The sequence below is a fragment of the Bombina bombina genome, chromosome 4, assembly GCF_027579735.1.
Source record: "Bombina bombina isolate aBomBom1 chromosome 4, aBomBom1.pri, whole genome shotgun sequence".
Taxonomy (NCBI): domain Eukaryota; kingdom Metazoa; phylum Chordata; class Amphibia; order Anura; family Bombinatoridae; genus Bombina; species Bombina bombina.
The window spans coordinates 27,933,278-27,957,383 of NC_069502.1; the positions used below are offsets into that span (position 1 = coordinate 27,933,278).

Here is a 24,106-nt window from a genome sequence, read left to right on the forward strand (position 1 = left end):
GCACATTCTCAATGTAGCTGCATTGCAGGAGTCTGTCAGCAGGTGGAGCCTGCAATCAGCAATCAGTGCTAATTGCATGCTCAGTAGAGTGCTTTATCTTTAGCACATTCTAAATGTAGCTGCAGTGCAGGAGTCTGTCAGCAGATGGAGCCTGCAATCAGCAATCAGTGCTGATTGCATGTTCAGTAGAGTGCTTTTTCTTTAGCACATTCTCAATGTAGCTGCATTGCAGGAGTCTGTCAGCAGGTGGAGCCTGCAATCAGCAATCAGTGCTGATTTCACATTGTGATCTTATGGGATATCACTGAAATCTCACAAGAACAAGAACTGAGGATGGAAATAAAGTGACTGTGCTGCATGAAAAATAAAAAATAAAATTGTATTTGGTGGTAATTTTTCCCTGTTCTTAATCTGTTAAATTAATTAATAAACGGCTAGATTACTACTTTTGCGGTATGAGTGAAAAAGCAGTGTTAAGGGTCTTTTTCACTACCGCTGCTATTACGAGTTTTGCAGGTTTAGCTGCACCACACACTTTTTTTGCCGTAACGCAACGTAACTACCGCAGCTTTCCAAAAGTCCTTTTTCAATGGGACTTCCATAGTGCCGGTATTACGAGTTTGCCTGGGAGGCCAAAAAGTGAGCATTACAACCTATACCATCAAGATCCATACCGCAAACTGAAACTCAGTAGTTATGGGTTTTATGCTACACCGCCGTAACATAAAACTCATAACTAAAGTGCTAAAAAGTACACTAAAACCCATAAACTACCTATTAACCCCTAAGCTGAGGCCCTCCCGCATCGCCGCCACTATAATAAACATATTAACCCCTAAACAGCCACACTCCCGCATCGTAAACACTAGTTAAATATTTCAGAAAGAAACATGGACACAAATGACCATTGAAGAATACACTATTAGCACTCATGTAGACTTTTTTGACACAAATTGTGAATATTTATTATGAAAAGATTGAATACCAAATGGTAAAGAGAGTTCGCTTGGATCATTTAAACATAACTTTTATTAAATATGCAAAAAACAGGAGATAAAATAAAGGGATGTGCAATTAAAAACAATAGCTTACTGGGGTGTGATAGAAGACGATCTCTTATATCACATTAAATGCCTGGGTATGATGGCTAAAAGTTGTTGTGCATACTTGGGTATTCGTAATTTAACCTGCAAGTGTGTGTTAGCACTCTGCAGATAAAAATGATTAAGTTAACCAGTGTTAAGTAAATAAACACAAGATAAATAATTAGCATGCAGAGCTTGTATTTAGCATCTATGCCTTGTAGGTTCAGAATGTGTGTCTAGTATCCTCTGAGTGTTACCAGAGTATATGCTAGCACAAATTACTGTTAATTTAGTTTAGCATCACGGTGCATAGAGCATAAATATTGTTCTGTTAAGAGATCAATGTTATAGTGCATACTTAGGTATCCATGTTAAATAATTACAGGCAACGCTGGGTTAAACAATATGTCTTGTCCAGTTAGAGTTAACTGAGTATTACCCAGAGTGTTAAGTTAACCCAGAGTACCATGTATTCAGTTTAACACAGGATTGCATAGAGCATGGTTTGCATTTGGTTTATAAGATCAGTGTGATTGGTGCATACTTAGGTATCCATATTTATCGATTCACAATAACACAGAGTTAAACATTTTGCCTTGTCCAGTCACAGTAATGGAGTGTGTAACCATTGATGAGGTATAATGCTATGACTCTTTAAGCAAAAATAGTTTCTTTGCAAGATGTTCTTTAATGATCTGGTGTAAATTCTCTTGCAAAGAGTTGCAAAGGATTTGCAAAGAACATTAATGCATTTGGCATATGTGATATATTGTGATAAAATATTTAATTACAGATATCCTTAACAGTAATTGGATATGCACAGTACTGCTTCAAAGACAGCTATATTTATACCACAAACATATGTTCATTTAAAGATGGCTGACCTCAGCATAAATAGCGAGAATAATTGCCTTGCTATATCTCATATAGTAAGCATAAACCAGTATCTGGTACTGCGCTGTATTTAGTTACAACTAAAGTCTGTGTACACTATTAGGCATAAATAAACCCTTGCCCAGTTGATTTTTAGCGGTATAAATAGTGTCCCAGATTAATCTGTATTTCCACAACAGAGTATAATGTTTGTCTATAGATAATTAGTTAGCTGTGTAATGCAGTTATTATCTGTTTAGCTAAATCGCACACTTAACCAAAGTAAACATATTACTGACCTAGTATGTTGCAAATTATAAAATGAATTGCTACAAGAATTGCTAATGGCTTGTCTCTGTACCACATGTGAATCGGTGATACAGGCAGTATTGAGCTTGAATATTGGCCCTCTGTAGCTAGGAAAGTAAAATATTATAATAGTAATAGTAATATGTTTACTTTGGTTAAGTGTGCGATTTAGCTAAACAGATAATAAGATCAGTGAAGCACCACATACTGCATTACACAGCTAACTAATTATCTATAGACAAACATTATACTCTGTTGTGGAAATACAGATTAATCTGGGACACTATTTATACCGCTAAAAATCAACTGGGCAAGGGTTTATTTATGCCTAATAGTGTACACAGACTTTAGTTGTAACTAAATACAGCGCAGTACCAGATACTGGTTTATGCTTACTATATGAGATATAGCAAGGCAATTATTCTCGCTATTTATGCTGAGGTCAGCCATCTTTAAATGAACATATGTTTGTGGTATAAATATAGCTGTCTTTGAAGCAGTACTGTGCAAATCCAATTACTGTTAAGGATATCTGTAATTAAATAAATCACAATATATCACATATGCCAAATGCATTAATGTTCTTTGCAAATCCTTTGCAACTCTTTGCAAGAGAATTTACACCAGATCATTAAAGAACATCTTGCAAAGAAACTATTTTTGCTTAAAGAGTCATAGCATTATACCTCATCAATGGTTACACACTCCATTACTGTGACTGGACAAGGCAAAATGTTTAACTCTGTGTTATTGTGAATCGATAAATATGGATACCTAAGTATGTACCAATCACACTGATCTTATAAACCAAATGCAAACCATGCTCTATGCAATCCTGTGTTAAACTGAATACATGGTACTCTGGGTTAACTTAACACTCTGGGTAATACTCAGTTAACTCTAACTGGACAAGACATAGGGGGGTAGTTATTAAGCCGTCAACCTCAAATACGCTGGAATTCCGCAGCGTATTTGTGGCGAGGCTGATTCGCCTTAGTTATCAAAGGCTAGAGACCGGCAAAAGTAGAATTTTGTGACGTAAGCTTCGATCCGCCGGACTCACACAAGTGAGGCACATTCTCACTACTTTTGCTAGCTATCATAAAACTAGCAGGTACGCTCGGCACTTTTACGGCCCAGCGTACCTGGTTTTCAATCCGCCACCCCTGGAGGCGGCGGATCCCATAGGAATCAATGGGAGTCTGACCATAGCGAAAGTACAAGTTCGCTGCTGACAGACATCCCATTGATTTCTATGGGAGCTGTCTGCACCTAACACCCTAACATGTACCCCGAGTCTAAACACCACTAATCTGTCCCCCCTACACCGCCGCAACTAAATAAAGTTATTACCCCCTAAACCGCCGCTCCCGGAGCCCACCGCAAGCTACTCTATACATATTAACCCCTAAACCGCCGCTCCCGGAGCCCACCGCAACTATAATAAATGTATTAACCCCTAAACCGCCGCTCCCTGAACCCGCCGCAACCTATATTAAACCTATTAACCCCTATCCTGCCCCCCCTACACCGTCGCCACCTATAATAAATTTATTAACCCCTAATCTGCCCCCCCTACACCGTTGCCACCTATAATAAATTTATTAACCCCTATCCTGCCCCCCACTACGCCGCCGCCACTGTAATAAAATGATTAACCCCTAAACCTAAGTCTAACCCTAACCCTAACGCCCCCCTAACTTAAATATTAATTAAATAAATCTAAATAAATTAACTCTTATTAAGTAAATGAATCCTATTTAAAACTAAATACTTACCTTTAAAATAAACCCTAATATAGCTACAATATAAATAATAATTATATTCTAGCTATCTTAGGATTTATATTTATTTTACAGGTAACTTTCAATTTATTTTAACCATGTACAATAACTATTAAATAGTTATTAACTATTTAATAGCTTACCTAGCTAAAATAAAGAGAAATGTACCTGTGAAATAAATCCTAACCTAAGTTACAATTACACCTAACACTACACTATACTTTAATAAATTATTCCTATTTAAAAATAAATACTTACCTGTAAAATAAACCCTAAGATAGCTACAATGTAATTAATAATTACATTGTAGCTATCTTAGGATTTATATTTATTTTACAGGTAACTTTGTATTTATTTTAGCTAGTTAGAATAGTTATTAAATAGTTATTAACTATTTAATAACTACCTAGCTAAAAGAAATACAAAATTACCTGTAAAATAAATCCTAACCTAAGTTACAATTAAACCTAATACTACACTATCATTAAATTAACTAAATAAACTACCTACAAATAACTACAATTAAATACAATTACATAAACTAACTAAAGTACAAAAAATAAAAAAAGCTAAGTTACAAAAAATAAAAAATTAAGTTACAAACATGTTACAAATATTACAACAATTTTAAGCTACTTACACCTAATCTAAGCCCCCTAATAAAATAACAAACCCCCCCAAAATAAAAAAAATCCCTACCCTATTCTAAATTAAATAAATTTCAAAGCTCTTTTACCTTACCAGCCCTTAAAAGGGCCATTTGTGGGGGCATGCCCCAAAAAGTTCAGCTCTTTTGCCTGTAAAAGAAAAATACAACCCCCCCCCAACATTAAAACCCACCACCCACATACCCCTAATCTAACCCAAACCCCCCTTACAAAAACCTAACACTAATCCCCTGAAGATCATCCTACCTTGAGTCGTCTTCACTCAGCCGAGCCACCGATGGAACTGAAGAGGACATCCGGAGCGGAAGAAGTTAATCCTCCAAGCGGCGCTGAAGAAATCTTCCATCCGATGAAGTCATCATCCAGGCGGCGCTGAAGAGGTCTTCTATCCGGGCGAAGTCATCTTCCAAGCCGGGTCTTGAATCTTCCTTCCGCCGACGCGGAACCACCTTCTTCACCGACGGACTACGACGAATGACGGCTCCTTTAAGGGACGTCATCCAAGATGGCGTCCCCTCAATTCCGATTGGCTGATAGGATTCTATCAGCCAATCGGAATTAAGGTAGGAAAAATCTGATTGGCTGATGGAATCAGCCAATCAGATTGAGCTCGCATTCTATTGGCTGTTCCGATCAGCCAATAGAATGCAAGCTCAATCTGATTGGCTGATTGGATCAGCCAATCGGATTGAACTTGAATCTGATTGGCTGATTCCATCAGCCAATCAGATTTTCCTACCTTAATTCCGATTGGCTGATAGAATCCTATCAGCCAAACGGAATTGAGGGGACGCCATCTTGGATGACGTCCCTTAAAGGAGCCGTCATTCGTCGTAGTCCGTCGGTGAAGAAGGTGGTTCCGCGTCGGCGGAAGGAAGATTCAAGACCCGGCTTGGAAGATGACTTCGCCCGGATAGAAGACCTCTTCAGCGCCGCCTGGATGATGACTTCATCGGATGGAAGATTTCTTCAGCGCCGCTTGGAGGATTAACTTCTTCCGCTCCGGATGTCCTCTTCAGTTCCATCAGTGGCTCGGCTGAGTGAAGACGACTCAAGGTAGGATGATCTTCAGGGGATTAGTGTTAGGTTTTTGTAAGGGGGGTTTGGGTTAGATTAGGGGTATGTGGGTGGTGGGTTTTAATGTTGGGGGGGGTTGTATTTTTCTTTTACAGGCAAAAGAGCTGAACTTTTTGGGGCATGCCCCCACAAATGGCCCTTTTAAGGGCTGGTAAGGTAAAAGAGCTTTGAAATTTATTTAATTTAGAATAGGGTAGGGATTTTTTTATTTTGGGGGGGTTTGTTATTTTATTAGGGGGCTTAGATTAGGTGTAAGTAGCTTAAAATTGTTGTAATATTTGTAACATGTTTGTAACTTAATTTTTTATTTTTTGTAACTTAGCTTTTTTTATTTTTTGTACTTTAGTTAGTTTATGTAATTGTATTTAATTGTAGTTATTTGTAGGTAGTTTATTTAGTTAATTTAATGATAGTGTAGTATTAGGTTTAATTGTAACTTAGGTTAGGATTTATTTTACAGGTAATTTTGTATTTCTTTTAGCTAGGTAGTTATTAAATAGTTAATAACTATTTAATAACTATTCTAACTAGCTAAAATAAATACAAAGTTACCTGTAAAATAAATATAAATCCTAAGATAGCTATAATATAATTATTAATTACATTGTAGCTATCTTAGGGTTTATTTTACAGGTAAGTATTTATTTTTAAATAGGAATAATTTATTAAAGTATAGTGTAGTGTTAGGTGTAATTGTAACTTAGGTTAGGATTTATTTCACAGGTACATTTCTCTTTATTTTAGCTAGGTAAGCTATTAAATAGTTAATAACTATTTAATAGTTATTGTACATGGTTAAAATAAATTGAAAGTTACCTGTAAAATAAATATAAATCCTAAGATAGCTAGAATATAATTATTATTTATATTGTAGCTATATTAGGGTTTATTTTAAAGGTAAGTATTTAGTTTTAAATAGGATTCATTTACTTAATAAGAGTTAATTTATTTAGATTTATTTAATTAATATTTAAGTTAGGGGGGCGTTAGGGTTAGGGTTAGACTTAGGTTTAGGGGTTAATCATTTTATTACAGTGGCGGCGGCGTAGTGGGGGGCAGGATAGGGGTTACTAAATTTATTATAGGTGGCGACGGTGTAGGGGGGGCAGATTAGGGGTTAATAAATTTATTATAGGTGGCGACGGTGTAGGGGGGGCAGGATAGGGGTTAATAGGTTTAATATAGGTTGCGGCGGGTTCAGGGAGCGGCGGTTTAGGGGTTAAACTATTTATTTAGTTGCGGAGAGGTGCGGGATCAGCAGGATAGGGGTTAATAATTTTATAATAGAGGGCGACGGTATAGGGGGGGCAGGATAGGGGTTACTAGGTATACTGTAGGTGGCAGCGGTGTCCGGGAGCGGCGGTTTAGGGGTTAATACATTTATAAGACTTGCGGCGGGGTCTAGGAGCGGCGGTTTAGGGGTTAATACATTTATAAGAGTTGCGGCGGGGTCTAGGAGCTGCGGTTTAGGGGTTAGTAACTTTATTTAGTTGCGGGGGGCTCCGGGGGCGCCGGTATAGGGGGTAGAACAGTGTAGTTTAGTGTGAGTGCTTAGTGACAGGCTAGCAATAAAGCTGGGAAAAATCCGAAGGGCAGCGAGATCGGATGAGTGATAACTGTCACAGTCCGCTGCTCATCGCCCCGCGGCTTTTTGACAGCTTTATTTGATAACTTAGGCGAACGTATTCAAGGTCCGCGGCGGCGAAGGTAGGCGAGCTTAGGCGGACGTATTGGGCCGGCGAAGCCAGAAAAGTAGACGGCTTGATAACTACCCCCCATATTGTTTAACCCAGCGTTGCCTGTAATTATTTAACATGGATACCTAAGTATGCACTATAACATTGATCTCTTAACAGAACAATATTTATGCTCTATGCACCGTGATGCTAAACTAAATTAACAGTAATTTGTGCTAGCATATACTCTGGTAACACTCAGAGGATACTAGACACACATTCTGAACCTACAAGGCATAGATGCTAAATACAAGCTCTGCATGCTAATTATTTATCTTGTGTTTATTTACATAACACTGGTTAACTTAATCATTTTTATCTGCAGAGTGCTAACACACACTTGCAGGTTAAATTACGAATACCCAATAATGCACAACAACTTTTAGCCATCATACCCAGGCATTTAATGTGATATAAGAGATCGTCTTCTATCACACCCCAGTAAGCTATTGTTTTTAATTGCACATCCCTTTATTTTATCTCCTGTGTTTTGCATATTTAATAAAAGTTATGTTTAAATGATCCAAGCGAACTCTCTTTACCATTTGGTATTCAATCTTTTCATAATAAATATTCACAATTTGTGTCAAAAAAGTCTACATGAGTGCTAATAGTGTATTCTTCAATGGTCATTTGTGTCCATGTTTCTTTCTGAAATTAAAATAAATACACAGCACCAACTACCCTGTGATTATATGTATTATAACAAGAAATCAATCAAGGGTGTAGTCATAACTACCGACCAGGCAGTGCCATTGGAACCCTCTTTTTAGCTTCAGAACTAGTTAAATATTATTGACCCCTAATCTGCTGTTCCTAACATTGCCGCAACCTACATTACTTTTATTAACCCCTAATCTGCTGTCCCTAATATAGCCGCCACTATACTAAAGTTATTAACCACTAAACCTAACCCTAAGTCTAACCCTAACACCCCTAACTTTAATATAATTAAAATAAATCTAAATAAAAATTAATATCATTATCTAAATAATTCCTATTTAAAACTAATATAACTAATAGTTACAATGTATTTTTTTAACTAAGTAGACTGGTTAATAAATAGTTATTAACTATTTACTAGCTACCTAGCTAAAATAAATACAAATTTACCTGTAAAATAAAACCTAACCTGAGTTACACTAACACCTAACCTTACACTACAATTAAATTACATTAATTAAATACAATTAACTAAATTACAAAAAAAAACCCACTAAATTACACAAAATAAAAAAGAAATGATCAAATATTTAAACTAATTACCCCTAATCTAATAGCCCTATCAAAATAACCCCCCCCCAAATAAAAAAACCCTAGCCTATAATAAACTACCAATGGCCCTTAAAAGGGCCTTTTGCGGGGTATTGCTCCAAAGAAATCAGCTCTTTTACCTGTAAAAGAATAATACAAACAACCTCCAACAGTAAAACCCACCACCCACACAACCAAACCCCCCAAATAAAATCCTATCTAAAAAAAACTAAGCTCCCCATTGCCCTGAAAATAGCATTTTTATGGGCATTTTCCCTTAAACGGCATTTAGCTTTTTTTTCTGCACAAATCCTAAGCTAAAAATAAAACCCACCCTATAAACCCTTAAAAAAACCTAACACTAACCCCCGAAGATCCACTTGCAGTTTTTGAAGACCCGACATCCATCCTCAATGAAGCGGCAGAAGTCCTCATCGAAGCCAGGAGAAGTCTTCATCCAAGCCGGCAAAAGTCTTCATCCAGACGGCATCTTCTATCTTCATCCATCGGGCACGGAGTGACTCCATCTTCAAGACCCTGGCGCAAAGCATCCTCTTCAATCGACGTCTCTTCCAGAATGAAGGTTCTTTAAAGGAACCACATCCAAGATGGCGCCCCTTGAATTCCGATTGGCTGATAGAATTCTATCAGCCAATCGGAATTAAAGGGTAAAAAATCCTATTGGCTGATGCAATCAGCCAATAGGATTGAGTTTCAATCCTCAGGGCTGATAGTGAGAGTCTTTCTCTCAAAGGACCGATGTTCTAAACCTAGCTCATAGATTTGGTTCCCTTAGGCTGTAACTACTCAAGGCTGATAGTGAGAGTCTTTTCCTCAAAGGACAGATGATCTAACCCTCGCTCAGATTTGGTTCTATTAATCTGCAACTGCTCAATGCTGATATTGAGAGTCTTTCTCTCTAAGAGCCAATTATCTAAACCTTGCTCATAGATTTGATTTTAGTACTTTTAGTACTAAAAGTACTAAAAGCATTCTTATAGACTCTAATAAGAGAAATAGAAGAACTAGCTCATTCCTATAGACTCTCACCAGGAAAATAGTAGTACTAGCAGCATTCTTATAGACTCTCATCACTGACATAGTATTATTAGCAGCATTCTTATAGACTCTCATCAGGGAAATAGAAGTAATAGCAACATTCTTATGGACTCTCACCAGGGAATTAGTAGTACTAACAACATTCTTATAGACTCTTACCAGGGAAATAGTAATACTAGCAGCATTCTTATAGACTCTCAGCAGGGAAAAAGTAATACTAGCAGAATTTTATAGACTCTCACCATTGAAATAGTAGTACTAGCAGCATTCTTTTAGAGTATCAAAAGGGTAATAGTAGTACTAGCAACATTTTTATAGACTCTCACCAGGGAAATATTAGTACTAGCAGCATTCTTATAGACTCTCATCATTAAAATAGTAGTACTAGCAGCATTGTTATAGAATCTCGCCAGGGAAATATTAGTACTAACAGTAAACTTATATACGCCCATATTTACCAAAGGACTTGCGGACCTAATCAGACAGTACGGATCAGGTCCGCAAGACTCGTTATATGCGGAGAGCAATACGCTCTCCACATTTAACATTGCACCAGCAGCTCACAAGAGCTGCTGGTGCAACGCCGCCCCCTGCTGACTCACAGCCAATCGGCTGCCAGCAAGGAGCTGTCAATCAACCCGATCGTACTCGATCGGGTTAATTTGCAGTGATGTCTGTCCGCCGGCTCAGAGCAAGCAGACAGGGTTATGGAGCAGTGGTCTTTGAACCGCTGCTTCATAACTTGTGTTTCTGGCGAGTCTGAAGACTCGCCAGAAACACGGGCCCACAAGCTCCATACAGAGCTTGTTAAATGGGCCCCATAGACTCTCACCAGTGAAATAGTAGTACTAGCAACATTCTTATAGACTCTTACCAGGGAAATAGTAGTACTAGCAGCATTCTTATAGACTCTCACCAGGGAAATAGTAGTACTAGCAGCATTCTTATAGACTCTTACCAGGGAAATAGTAGTACTAGCAGCATTCTTATAGACTCTCTCACCAGGGAAACAGTAGTACTAGCAGATTTCTAATAGACTCTCTCAACAGGGAAATAGTAGTAGTAGCTGCATTCTTATAGACTCTTACCAGGGAAATAGTAGTACTAGCAGCATTCTTATAGACTCTCACCAGGGAAATAGTAGTACTAGCAGCATTATTATAGACTTTTACCAGGGAAATTTGTAGTACTAGCAGCATTCTTATAGACTCTCTCACCAGGGAAATAGTAGTAGTAGCTGCATTCTTATAGACACTTACCAGGGAAATAGTAGTACTAGCAGCATTCTTATAGACTCTCACCAGGGAAATAGTAGTACTAGCAGCATTCTTATAGACTCTCACCAGGGAAATAGTGATACTAGCAGCATTCTTATAGACAGACTTTCAGCAGGGAAATAGTAGTACTAGCAGCATTCTTATAGACTCTCACCAGGGAAATAGTAGTACTAGCAGCATTCTTATAGACTCTCACCAGGGAAATAGTGGTACTAGCAGCATTCTTATAGACTGTCAGCAGGGAAATAGTAGTAATAGCAGCATTTTTATAGACTATCACCAGGGAAAAAGTGGTACTAGCAGCATTCTTATAGACTCTGTCACCAGGGAAATAGTAGTACTAGCAGCATTCTTATAGACTCTCACCAGGGAAATAGTAGTACTAGCAGCATTCTTATAGACTCTCACCAGGGAAATAGTAGTACTAGAAGCATTCTTATAGACTCTCACCAGGGAAATAGTAGTACTAGCAGCATTCTTATAGCTTCTCTCACCAGGGGAATAGAAGTACTAGCAGCATTCTTATAGAATATCACCAGGGAAATAGTAGTTCTAGTAGCATTCTAATAGACTCTCACCAGGGAAATAGTAATACTAGCAGCATTCTTATAGACCCTCACTAGGGAAATAGTAGTACTAGCAGAATTCTTATAGACTCTCACCAGGGAAATAGTAGTACTAGCAGCATTCTTATAGACTCTCACCAGGGAAATAGTAGTACTAGCAGCATTCTTATAGACTCTCACCAGGGAAATAGTAGTAATAGCAGCATTCTTATAAACTCTCACCATGGAAATAACAGTACAAGCATCATTCTTATAGACTCTCACCAGAGAAATAGTAGTACTAGCAGCATTCTTATAGAATTTCACCAGGGAAATAGTAGTACTAGCAGCATTCTTATAGACTCTCACCAGAGAAATAGTAGTACTAGCAGCATTCTTATAGAATTTCACCAGGGAAATAGAAGTACAAGCAGCATTCTTATAGACTATTACCAGGGAAATAGTAGTACTAGCAGCATTCTTATAGACTCTCACCAGGGAAATAGTAGTACTAGCAGCATTCTTATAGACTCTCTCCAAGGAAATAACAGTACAAGCATCATTCTTATAGACTCTCACCAGGGAAATAGTAGTACTAGCAGCATTCTTGTAGACTCTTACCAGGGAAATAGTAGTACTAGCAGTATTCTTATAGACTCTCACCAGGGAAATAGTAGTACTAGCAGCATTCTTATAGACTCTCACCAGGGAAATAGTAGTACTAGCAGCATTCTTATAGACTCTCACTAGGGAAATAGTAGTACTAGCAGCATTCTTGTAGACTCTTACCAGGGAAATAGTAGTACTAGCAGCATTCTTATAGACTCTCACCAGGGAAATAAAAGTAATAGCAGCGTTCTTATAGACTCTCACCAGGGAAATAGTAGTACTAGCAGCATTCTTATAGCCTCTCTCACCAGGGAAATAGAAGTACTAGCAGCATTCTTATAGACTATTACCAGGGAAATAGTAGTACTAGCAGCATTCTTATAGACTCTCACCAGGGAAATAGTAGTACTAGCAGCATTCTTATAGACTCTCTCCAGGGAAATAACAGTACAAACATCATTCTTATAGACTCTCACCAGGGAAATAGTAGTACTAGCAGCATTCTTGTAAACTCTTACCAGGGAAATAGTAGTACTAGCAGCATTCTTATAGACTCTCACCAGGGAAATAGTAGTACTAGCAGCATTCTTATAGACTCTCACCAGGGAAATAGTAGTACTAGCAGCATTCTTATAGACTCTCACCAGGGAAATAGTAGTAATAGCAGCATTCTTATAAACTCTCACCATGGAAATAACAGTACAAGCATCATTCTTATAGACTCTCACCAGAGAAATAGTAGTACTAGCAGCATTCTTATAGAATTTCACCAGGGAAATAGTAGTACTAGCAGCATTCTTATAGACTATTACCACGGAAATAGTAGTACTAGCAGCATTCTTATAGAATTTCACCAGGGAAATAGTAGTACTAGCAGCATACTTATAGACTCTCACCAGAGAAATAGTAGTACTAGCAGCATTCTTATAGAATTTCACCAGGGAAATAGAAGTACAAGCAGCATTCTTATAGACTATTACCAGGGAAATAGTAGTACTAGCAGCATTCTTATAGACTCTCACCAGGGAAATAGTAGTACTAGCAGCATTCTTATAGACTGTCTCCAAGGAAATAACAGTACAAGCATCATTCTTATAGACTCTCACCAGGGAAATAGTAGTACTAGCAGCATTCTTGTAGACTCTTACCAGGGAAATAGTAGTACTAGCAGTATTCTTATAGACTCTCACCAGGGAAATAGTAGTACTAGCAGCATTCTTATAGACTCTCACCAGGGAAATAGTAGTACTAGCAGCATTCTTATAGACTCTCACCAGGGAAATAGTAGTACTAGCAGCATTCTTGTAGACTCTTACCAGGGAAATAGTAGTACTAGCAGCATTCTTATAGACTCTCACCAGGGAAATAGTAGTACTAGCAGCATTCTTATAGACTCTCTCCAGGGAAATAACAGTACAAACATCATTCTTATAGACTCTCACCAGGGAAATAGTAGTACTAGCAGCATTCTTGTAGACTCTTACCAGGGAAATAGTAGTACTAGCAGCATTCTTATAGACTCTCACCAGGGAAATAGTAGTACTAGCAGCATTCTTATAGACTCTCACCAGGGAAATAGTAGTACTAGCAGCATTCTTATAGACTCTCACCAGGGAAATAGTAGTAATAGCAGCATTCTTATAAACTCTCACCATGGAAATAACAGTACAAGCATCATTCTTATAGACTCTCACCAGAGAAATAGTAGTACTAGCAGCATTCTTATAGAATTTCACCAGGGAAATAGTAGTACTAGCAGCATTCTTATAGACTATTACCACGGAAATAGTAGTACTAGCAGCATTCTTATAGAATTTCACCAGGGAAATAGTAGTACTAGCAGCATTCTTATAGACTCTCACCAGAGAAATAGTAGTACTAGCAGCATTCTTATAGAATTTCACCAGGGAAGTAGAAGTACAAGCAGCATTCTTATAGACTATTACCAGGGAAATAGTAGTACTAGCAGCATTCTTATAGACTCTCACCAGGGAAATAGTAGTACTAGCAGCATTCTTATAGACTGTCTCCAAGGAAATAACAGTACAAGCATCATTCTTATAGACTCTCACCAGGGAAATAGTAGTACTAGCAGCATTCTTGTAGACTCTTACCAGGGAAATAGTAGTACTAGCAGTATTCTTATAGACTCTCACCAGGGAAATAGTAGTACTAGCAGCATTCTTATAGACTCTCACCAGGGAAATAGTAGTACTAGCAGCATTCTTATAGACTCTCACCAGGGAAATAGTAGTACTAGCAGCATTCTTGTAGACTCTTACCAGGGAAATAGTAGTACTAGCAGCATTTTTATAGACTCTCACCAGGGAAATAGTAGTACTAGCAGCATTCTTATAGACTCTCACCAGGGAAATAGTAGTACTAGCAGCATTCTTATAGCCTCTCTCACCAGGGAAATAATAGTACTAGCAGCATTCTTATAGACTCTCACCAGGGAAATAGTAGTACTAGCAGCATTCTTATAGACTCTCTCCAGGGAAATAACAGTACAAACATCATTCTTATAGACTCTCACCAGGGAAATAGTAGTACTAGCAGCATTCTTGTAGACTCTTACCAGGGAAATAGTAGTACTAGCAGCATTCTTATAGACTCTCACCAGGGAAATAGTAGTACTAGCAGCATTCTTATAGACTCTCACCAGGGAAATAGTAGTACTAGCAGCATTCTTATAGACTCTCACCAGGGAAATAGTAGTAATAGCAGCATTCTTATAAACTCTCACCATGGAAATAACAGTACAAGCATCATTCTTATAGACTCTCACCAGAGAAATAGTAGTACTAGCAGCATTCTTATAGAATTTCACCAGGGAAATAGTAGTACTAGCAGCATTCTTATAGACTATTACCACAGAAATAGTAGTACTAGCAGCATTCTTATAGACTCTCACCAGGGAAATAGTGGTACTAGCAGCATTCTTATAGACTTTCAGCAGGGAAATAGTAGTACTAGCAGCATTCTTATAGACTCTCACCAGGGAAATAGTAGTACTAGCAGCATTCTTATAGACTCTCACCAGGGAAATAGTGGTACTAGCAGCATTCTTATAGACTTTCAGCAGGGAAATAGTAGTAATAGCAGCATTCTTATAGACTATCACCAGGGATATAGTGGTACTAGCAGCATTCTTATAGACTCTCTCACCAGGGAAATAGAAGTACTAGCAACATTCTTATAGACTCTTAGCAGGGAAATAGTAGTACTAGCAGCATTCTTATAGACTCTTACCAGGCAAATAGTAGTACTAGCAGCATTCTTATAGACTCTTACCAGGGAAATAGTAGTACTAGCAACATTCTTATAGACTCTCTCACCAGGGAAACAGTAGTACTAGCAGCATTCTTATAGACTCTCTCACCAGGGAAATAGTAGTAGTAGCTGCATTCTTATAGACTCTTACCAGGGAAATAGTAGTACTAGCAGCATTCTTATAGACTCTCACCAGGAAAATAGTAGTACTAGCAGCATTCTTATAGACTCTCACCAGGGAAATAGTAGTAATAGCAGCATTCTTATAAACTCTCACCATGGAAATAACAGTACAAGCATCATTCTTATAGACTCTCACCAGAGATATAGTAGTACTAGCAGCATTCTTATAGAATCTCACCAGGGAAATAGTAGTACTAGCAGTATTATTATAGACTATTACCAGGGAAATAGTAGTACTAGCAGCATTCTTATAGACTCTCACCAGGGAAATAGTGGTACTAGCAGCATTCTTATAGACTCTCACCAGGGAAATAGTAGTACTAGCAGCATTCTTATAGACTCTCACCAGGGAAATAGTGGTACTAGCAGCATTCTTATAGACTTTCAGCATGGAAATAGTAGTACTAGCAGCATTCTTATAGACTCTCACCAGGGAAATAGTAGTACTAGCAGCATTCTTATAGACTCTCACCAGGGAAATAGCGGTACTAGCAGCATTCTTATAGACTGTCAGCAGGGAAATAGTAGTAATAGCAGCATTCTTATAGACTATTACCAGGGAAATAGTAGTACTAGCAGCATTCTTATAGACTCTCACCAGGGAAATATTAGTACTAGCAGCATTCTTATAGACTCTCTACAGGGAAATAACAGTACAAGCATCATTCTTATAGACTCTCACCAGGGAATTAGTAGTACTAGCAGCATTCTTGTAGACTCTTAGCAGGGAAATAGTAGTACTAGCAGCATTCTTGTAGACTCTTAGCAGGGAAATAGTAGTACTAGCAGCATTCGTATAGACTCTCACCGGGGAATTAGTAGTACTAGCAGCATTCTTATAGCTTCTCTCACCAGGGAAATAGAAGTACTAGCAGCATTCTTATAGACTATCACCGGGGAAATATTAGTTCTAGTAGCATTCTTATAGACTCTCACCAGGGAAATAGTAATACTAGCAGCATTCTTATAGACTCTCACCCGGGAAATAGTAGTACTAGCAGCATTCTTATAGACTCTCACCAGGGAAATAGTAGTAATAGCAGCATTCTTATAAACTATTACCATGGAAATAACAGTACAAGCATCATTCTTATAGACTCTCACCAGAGAAATAGTAGTACTAGCAGCATTCTTATAGAATCTCACCAGGGAAATAGTAGTACTAGCAGCATTCTTATAGACTATTACCAGGGAAATAGTAGTACTAGCAGCATTCTTATAGACTCTCACCAGGGAAAAAGTGGTACTAGCAGCATTCTTATAGTCTTTCAGCAGGGATATAGTAGTACTAGAAGCATTCTTATAGACTCTCACCAGGGAAATAGTAGTACTAGCAGCATTCTTATAGACTGTCAGCAGGGAAATAGTAGTAATAGCAGAATTCTTATAGACTCTCTCACCAGGGAAATAGTGGTACTAGCAGCATTCTTATAGACTCTCTCACCAGGGAAATATAAGTACTAGCAGCATTCTTATAGACTATTACCAGGGAAATAGTAGTACTAGCAGCATTCTTATAGACTCTCTCCAGGGAAATAGTAGTACTAGCAGCATTCTTGTAGACTCTTAGCAGGGAAATAGTAGTACTAGCAGCATTCTTATAGACTCTCACCAGGGAAAAAGTAGTACTAGCAGCATTCTTATAGCCTCTCTCACCAGGGAAATAGAAGTACTAGCAGCATTCTGATAGACTATTACCAGGGAAATAGTAGTACTAGCAGCATTCTTATAGACTCTCACCAGGGAAATAGTAGTACTAGCAGCATTCTTGAAGACTCTTACCAGGGAAATAGTAGTACTAGCAGCATTCTTATAGACTCTCACCAGGGAAATATTAGTACTAGCAGCATTCTTATAGACTCTCACCAGGGAAATAGTAGTACTAGCAGCATTCTTATAGCCTCTCTCACCAGGGAAATAGAAGTACTAGCAACATTCTTATAGACTATCACCAGGGAAATAGTAGTACTAGCAGCATTCTTATAGACTCTCACCAGGGAAATAGTAATACTAGCAGCATTCTTATAGACTCTCACCAGGGAAATAGTAGTACTAGCAGCATTCTTATAGACTCTGACCAGGGAAATAGTAGTACTAGCAGCATTCTTATAGACTCTCACCAGGGAAATAGTAGTAATAGCAGCATTCTTATAAACTCTCACCATGGAAATAACAGTACAAGCATCATTCTTATAGACTCTCACCAGAGAAATAGTAGTACTAGCAGCATTCTTATAGAATCTCACCAGGGAAATAGTAGTACAAGCAGCATTCTTATAGACTCTCACCAGGGAAATAGTGGTACTAGCAGCATTCTTATAGACTTTCAGCAGGGAAATAGTAGTACTAGCAGCATTCTTATAGACTCTCACCAGGGAAATAGTGGTACTAGCAGGATTCTTATAGACTGTCAGCAGGGAAATAGTAGTAATAGCAGCATTCTTATAGACTATCACCAGGGAAATAGTGGTACTAGCAGCATTCTTATAGACTTTCAGCAGGGAAATAGTAGTACTAGCAGCATTCTTATAGACTTTCACCAGGGAAATAGTAGTACTAGCAGCATTCTTATAGACTCTCATCAGGGAAATAGTAGTACTAGCAGCATTCTTATAGACTCTCAACAGGGAAATAGTAGTGATAGCAGCATTCTTATAGACTCTCACCAGGGAAATAGTAGTACTAGAAGCATTCTTATAGACTCTCACCAGGGAAATAGTGGTACTAGCAGCATTCTTATAGACTGTCAGCAGGGAAATAGTAGTAATAGCAGCATTCTTATAGACTCTCACCAGGGAAATAGTAGTACTAGAAGCATTCTTATAGACTCTCACCAGGGAAATAGTGGTACTAGCAGCATTCTTATAGACTGTCAGCAGGGAAATAGTAGTAATAGCAGCGTTCTTATAGACTATCACTAGGGAAATAGTGGTACTAGCAGCATTCTTATAGACTCTCTCACCAGGGAAATAGAAGTACTAGCAGCATTCTTATAGACTATTACCAGGGAAATAGTAGTACTAGCAGCATTCTTATAGACTCTCACCAGGGAAATAGTAGTACTAGCAGCATTCTTATAGATTCTCTCCAGGAAAATAACAGTATAAGCATCATTCTTATAGACTCTCACCAGGGAAATGGTAGTACTAGCAGCATTCTTGTAGACTCTTACCAGGGAAATAGTAGCACTAGCAGCATTCTTATAGACTCTCAATAGGGAAATAGTAGTACTAGCAGCATTCTTATAGACTCTCACCAGGGAAATAGTAGTTCTAGTAGCATTCTTATAGAAGTACTAGCAGCATTCTTATAGACTATCACCAGGGAAATAGTAGTTCTAGTAGCATTCTTATAGACTCTCTCCAGGGAAATAGTAATACTAGCAGCATTTTTATAGACTCTCACCAGGGAAATAGTAGTACTAGCAGCATTCTAATAGACTCTCAGCAGGGAAATAGTAATAATACTAGCAGCATTCTTATAGACTATCACCAGGGAAATAGTAGTTCTAGTAGCATTCTTATAGACTCTCTCCAGGGAAAAAGTAATACTAGCAGCATTCTTATAGACTCTCACCAGGGAAATAGTAGTACTAGCAGCATTCTTATAGACTCTCACCAGGGAAATAGTAGTACTAGCAGCATTCTTATAGACTCTCACCAGGGAAATAGTAGTACTAGCAGCATTCTTATAAACTCTCACCATGGAAATAACAGTACAAGCATCATTCTTATAGACTCTCACCAGAGAAATAGTAGTTCTAGCAGCATTCTTATAGAATCTCACCAGGGAAATAGTAGTATTAGCAGCATTCTTATAGACTCTCACCAGGGAAATAGTAGTACTAGCAGCATTCTTATAGACTCTCTCCAGGGAAATAACAGTACAAGAATCATTCTTATAGACTCTCACCAGGGAAATAGTAGTACTAGCAGCATTCTTGTAGACTCTTAGCAGGGAAATAGTAGTACTAGCAGCATTCTTATAGACTCTCACCAGGGAAATAGTAGTACTAGCAGCATTCTTATAGACTCTCTCCAGGGAAATAGTAGTACTAGCAGCATTCTTATAGCCTCTCTCACCAGGGAAATAGAAGTACTAGCAGCATTCTTATAGACTATCACCAGGGAAATAGTAGTTCTAGTAGCATTCTTATAGACTATCACCAGGGAAATATTAATACTAGCAGCATTCTTATAGACTCTTACCAGGGAAATAGTAGTACTAGCAGCATTCTTATAGACTCTTACCAGGGAAATATTAGTACTAGCAACATTCTTATAGACTCTCACCAGGGAAATAGTAGTACTAGCAGCATTCTTATAGACTCTCACCAGGGAAATAACAGTACAAGCATCATTCTTATAGACTCTTACCAGGGAAATATTAGTACTAGCAACATTCTTATAGACTCTCAGCAGGGAAATAGTAGTACTAGCAGAATTCTTATAGACTCTCAACAGAGAAATAGTAGTACTAGCAGCATTCTTATAGACTCTCAGCAGGAAAATAGTAGTACTAGCAACATTCTTATAGACTCTAACCAGGTAAATAGTAATACTAGAAGAAATATTATAAAATGTAATCAGAGAAATAGTAGTACTAGCAGCATTCTTTTATATACTGTGTGCTTGAAACTAAAAGTGCAACCAGAATCACGTTTAGTCTGATTTTTTAAGGCAGACTTCCCTTTATGTCTTTTGAAATAGTAATACTAGTAGCATTCCTATAGACTATCACCAGGCAAATAGAAGTACTAGCAGCATTCCTATAGACTCTCACCAGGGAAATAGAAGTACTAGCAGCATTCTTATAGACTCTCACCAGGCAAATAGAAGTACTAGCAGCATTCCTATAGACTCTCACCAGGGAAATAGAAGTACTAGCAGCATTCTTATAGAATATCAGCAGGGAAATAGTATTACTAATAGCATTCTTATATACTATCACCAGGGAAATAGTGGTACTAGCAGCATTCTTATTGACTCTCACCAGGGAAATAGTAGTACTAGCAGCATTCTTATAGACTCCAATCAGGGAAATATTAGTTTTAGCAGCATTCCTATTGACTCTAACCAGGGAAATAGTAGTACTAGCAGCATTCTTATAGACTCTCACCAGTGAAATAGTAGTACTAGCAGCATTGTTATAGACTCTCACCAGGGAAATAGTAGTACTAGCAGCATTCTTATAGACTCTCACCAATGAAATAGTAGTACTACCAGCATTGTTATAGACTCTCACCAATGAAATAGTAGTACTAGCAGCATTGTTATAGACTCTCACCAGGGAAATAGTAGTACTAGCAGCATTCTTATAGACTCCCAGCAGGGAAATAGTAGTACCAGCAGCATTCTTATAGACTCTTACAAGAGAAATAGAAGTACTAACAGCATTCTTATAGACTCTCACCACGGAAATAGTAGTACTAGCAGTATTCTTATAAAGTATAACAAGAGAAACAGTAGTACTAGAAGTATTCTTATAAAGTATTACAAGGGAAATAGTAGTACTAACAGCAATCTTTAGGGATCTCACCAGCCCTGAGACCTCTCAATCATTGGGCATGAAGTATTTATTTATCCCAAAGGTTATGTGAATATTCTGGGGTCTATAGGGAATCATGTCCGCTTGTGCAAAGTGGCCCCCTGCTCATTAGTAGCCAATTGGCCGCTAGCAGCAGGTGTCAATCATTCAGATCGTATCTGATTGGGATGATTGCAGTCCGCCATTAATGAGCTTCTTAACGACAGTTTCCAGCAAATACGCAAACTAAGCAGGGAGCTACAGTAGCAGATTCTGCTTCTTGGTAAATCTCCCCTTCTGAGTCTTCTGTTTGCTTTTTCTTTTGCCAGTATCTTTCCCATTCCAAGCAGTTTCTCTTCCTTTACCTCCCCAGATCACTGTCATCTACCACCTTATAATATTTGTGATGTTACGCCATCAGTCCCTCACCTTACATTTGTTTTTTTTACAAATTTGGCAGAAATGTTTTAACACAAATTATATACTTGATACATAAATGTATATTCTACCGTCTCATCTAAATGCGCTCTTATCTCTATGAAGATGCCCTACTGAATAGCAATTTACTCATAGACTTCTAACATTTGCTGAAAAATGTATAGGGTTTACAAAGCTCTCAATATTTCCCTAGGTTATCTCCTTCAACTAAAAGTGTAGATGATCATCATTCATTTTCATATCACCATTATACTTAAGTAGTTACATTGCATCATGTCCAAACAAAACTACCACTTAATAATGAAAGGATCTTATGTCTCTAATTCAAAAGGATAATACTTATTTTATCAACATGTCCCCAGTGCCTGATGATTCCAATGGTCATTGGTTTTGCATGTTGTAGGGTCATGTGACAACTGATTCATATGATTCAGATGGCCATTGGTTTTGCTTGTTGTAGGGTCATGTGACAACTGATTCATATGATTCAGATGGTCATTGGTTTTGCATGTTGTAGGGTCATGTGACAACTGATTCATATGATTCAGATGGCCATTGGTTTTGCTTGTTGTAGGGTCATGTAACAACTGATTCATTTGATTCAGATGGCCATTGGTTTTGCTTGTTGTAGGGTCATGTGACAACTGATTCATATGATTCAGATGGTCATTGGTTTTGCATGTTGTAGGGTCATGTGACAACTGATTCATATGATTCAGATGGCCATTGGTTTTGCTTGTTGTAGGGTCATGTAACAACTGATTCATTTGATTCAGATGGCCATTGGTTTTGCTTGTTATAGGGTCATGTGACAACTGATTCATATGATTCATATGGTCATTGGTTTTGCATGTTGTAGGGTCATGTGACAACTGATTCATATGATTCAGATGGTCATTGGTTTTGCTTGTTGTAGGGTCATGTGACAACTGATTCATATGATTCAGATGGCCATTGGTTTTGCTTGTTGTAGGGTCATGTGACAACTGATTCATAACAAAGGAAATTATACAGTTTTTTGTTCATACCATTTTAAAGTTTGGGCCCCACTTAATGGCACTGTCGTTGATGGTGATTTGAAGTTCTTGTTTTGCAGATAAGTAAATACTTCCAACTATGATCACCATTATACTTAAGTAGTTACATTGCGTCATGTCCAAACAAAACTACCACTTAATAATGAAAGGATCTTATGTCTCTAATTCAAAAGGATAATACTTATTTTATCAACATGTCCCGAGTGCCTGATGATTCCGATGGTCATTGGTTTTGCATGTTGTAGGGTCATGTGACAACTGATTCATATGATTCAGATGGCCATTGGTTTTGCTTGTTGTAGGGTCATGTGACAACTGATTCATATGATTCAGATGGTCATTGGTTTTGCATGTTGTAGGGTCATGTGACAACTGATTCATATGATTCAGATGGCCATTGGTTTTGCTTGTTGTAGGGTCATGTAACAACTGATTCATTTGATTCAGATGGCCATTGGTTTTGCTTGTTGTAGGGTCATGTGACAACTGATTCATATGATTCATATGGTCATTGGTTTTGCATGTTGTAGGGTCATGTGACAACTGATTCATATGATTCAGATGGTCATTGGTTTTGCTTGTTGTAGGGTCATGTGACAACTGATTCATATGATTCAGATGGCCATTGGTTTTGCTTGTTGTAGGGTCATGTGACAACTGATTCATAACAAAGGAAATTATACAGTTTTTTGTTCATACCATTTTAAAGTTTGGGCCCCACTTAATGGCACTGTCGTTGATGGTGATTTGAAGTTCTTGTTTTGCAGATAAGTAAATACTTCCAACTATAATCTTCCTTATATTCATGTCTGATAGAACAACGTTATTTAGAATATCAAACTTAGCAAAAGCGCTTCCCTTTTCATCAAAATACACTTCTTCACCTCCTGGTGTCATAAAGTGAAGTTTTCTCAAGTAATTTATAATCTAAGTATTAAAACAGAAAGATAATTACATTTTAAATTGTATAGTTCCACATTTATATAATGTTTTACAAAGCACCCAAAATAATAAAACCCCTAGCCTAAACTAAACTTCCAATAGCCATTAAAAGGGCATTTAGTGGGCATTGCCCCAAAGTAATCAGCTCTTTACCTGTACAAAAAATTACAAACACCCCCCAACAGTAACACCCACCACCCACACAACCAACCCCCCAAATAAAACCCTAACTATAAAAACTTAAGCTCCCCATTGCCCTGAAAAGGGCATTTGGATGGGCATTGCCCTTAAAAGGGCATTTAGCTCTATTGTGGCCCAAAGCCCTGACCTTAAAAATAAAACCCACCCAAGAAGAGCATCCTCTTCTTCCGATGGACTAACGACGAATGAAGGTTCCTTGAAATGATGTCATCCAAGATGGCGTCCCTTAG

At 38.0% G+C, this 24,106-nt stretch overlaps 1 protein-coding gene across 1 annotated transcript in view; it reads right to left on the bottom strand.

The window, feature by feature from the left end:
* The window catches only part of LOC128656812 (vomeronasal type-2 receptor 26-like), a 110,877-nt gene extending 88,027 nt beyond the window's left edge, over positions 1-22,850 (bottom strand). The window contains exons 1-2 of the mRNA XM_053710974.1: positions 22,725-22,850; positions 22,062-22,682 (exon numbers count right to left, since the gene is read on the bottom strand). Of these exons, the coding sequence (XP_053566949.1) occupies positions 22,062-22,682; positions 22,725-22,850 (747 nt within the window). The remainder of the gene's footprint in view (positions 1-22,061; positions 22,683-22,724) is intronic.
* Between the last annotated feature and the right edge of the window lie 1,256 nt (positions 22,851-24,106).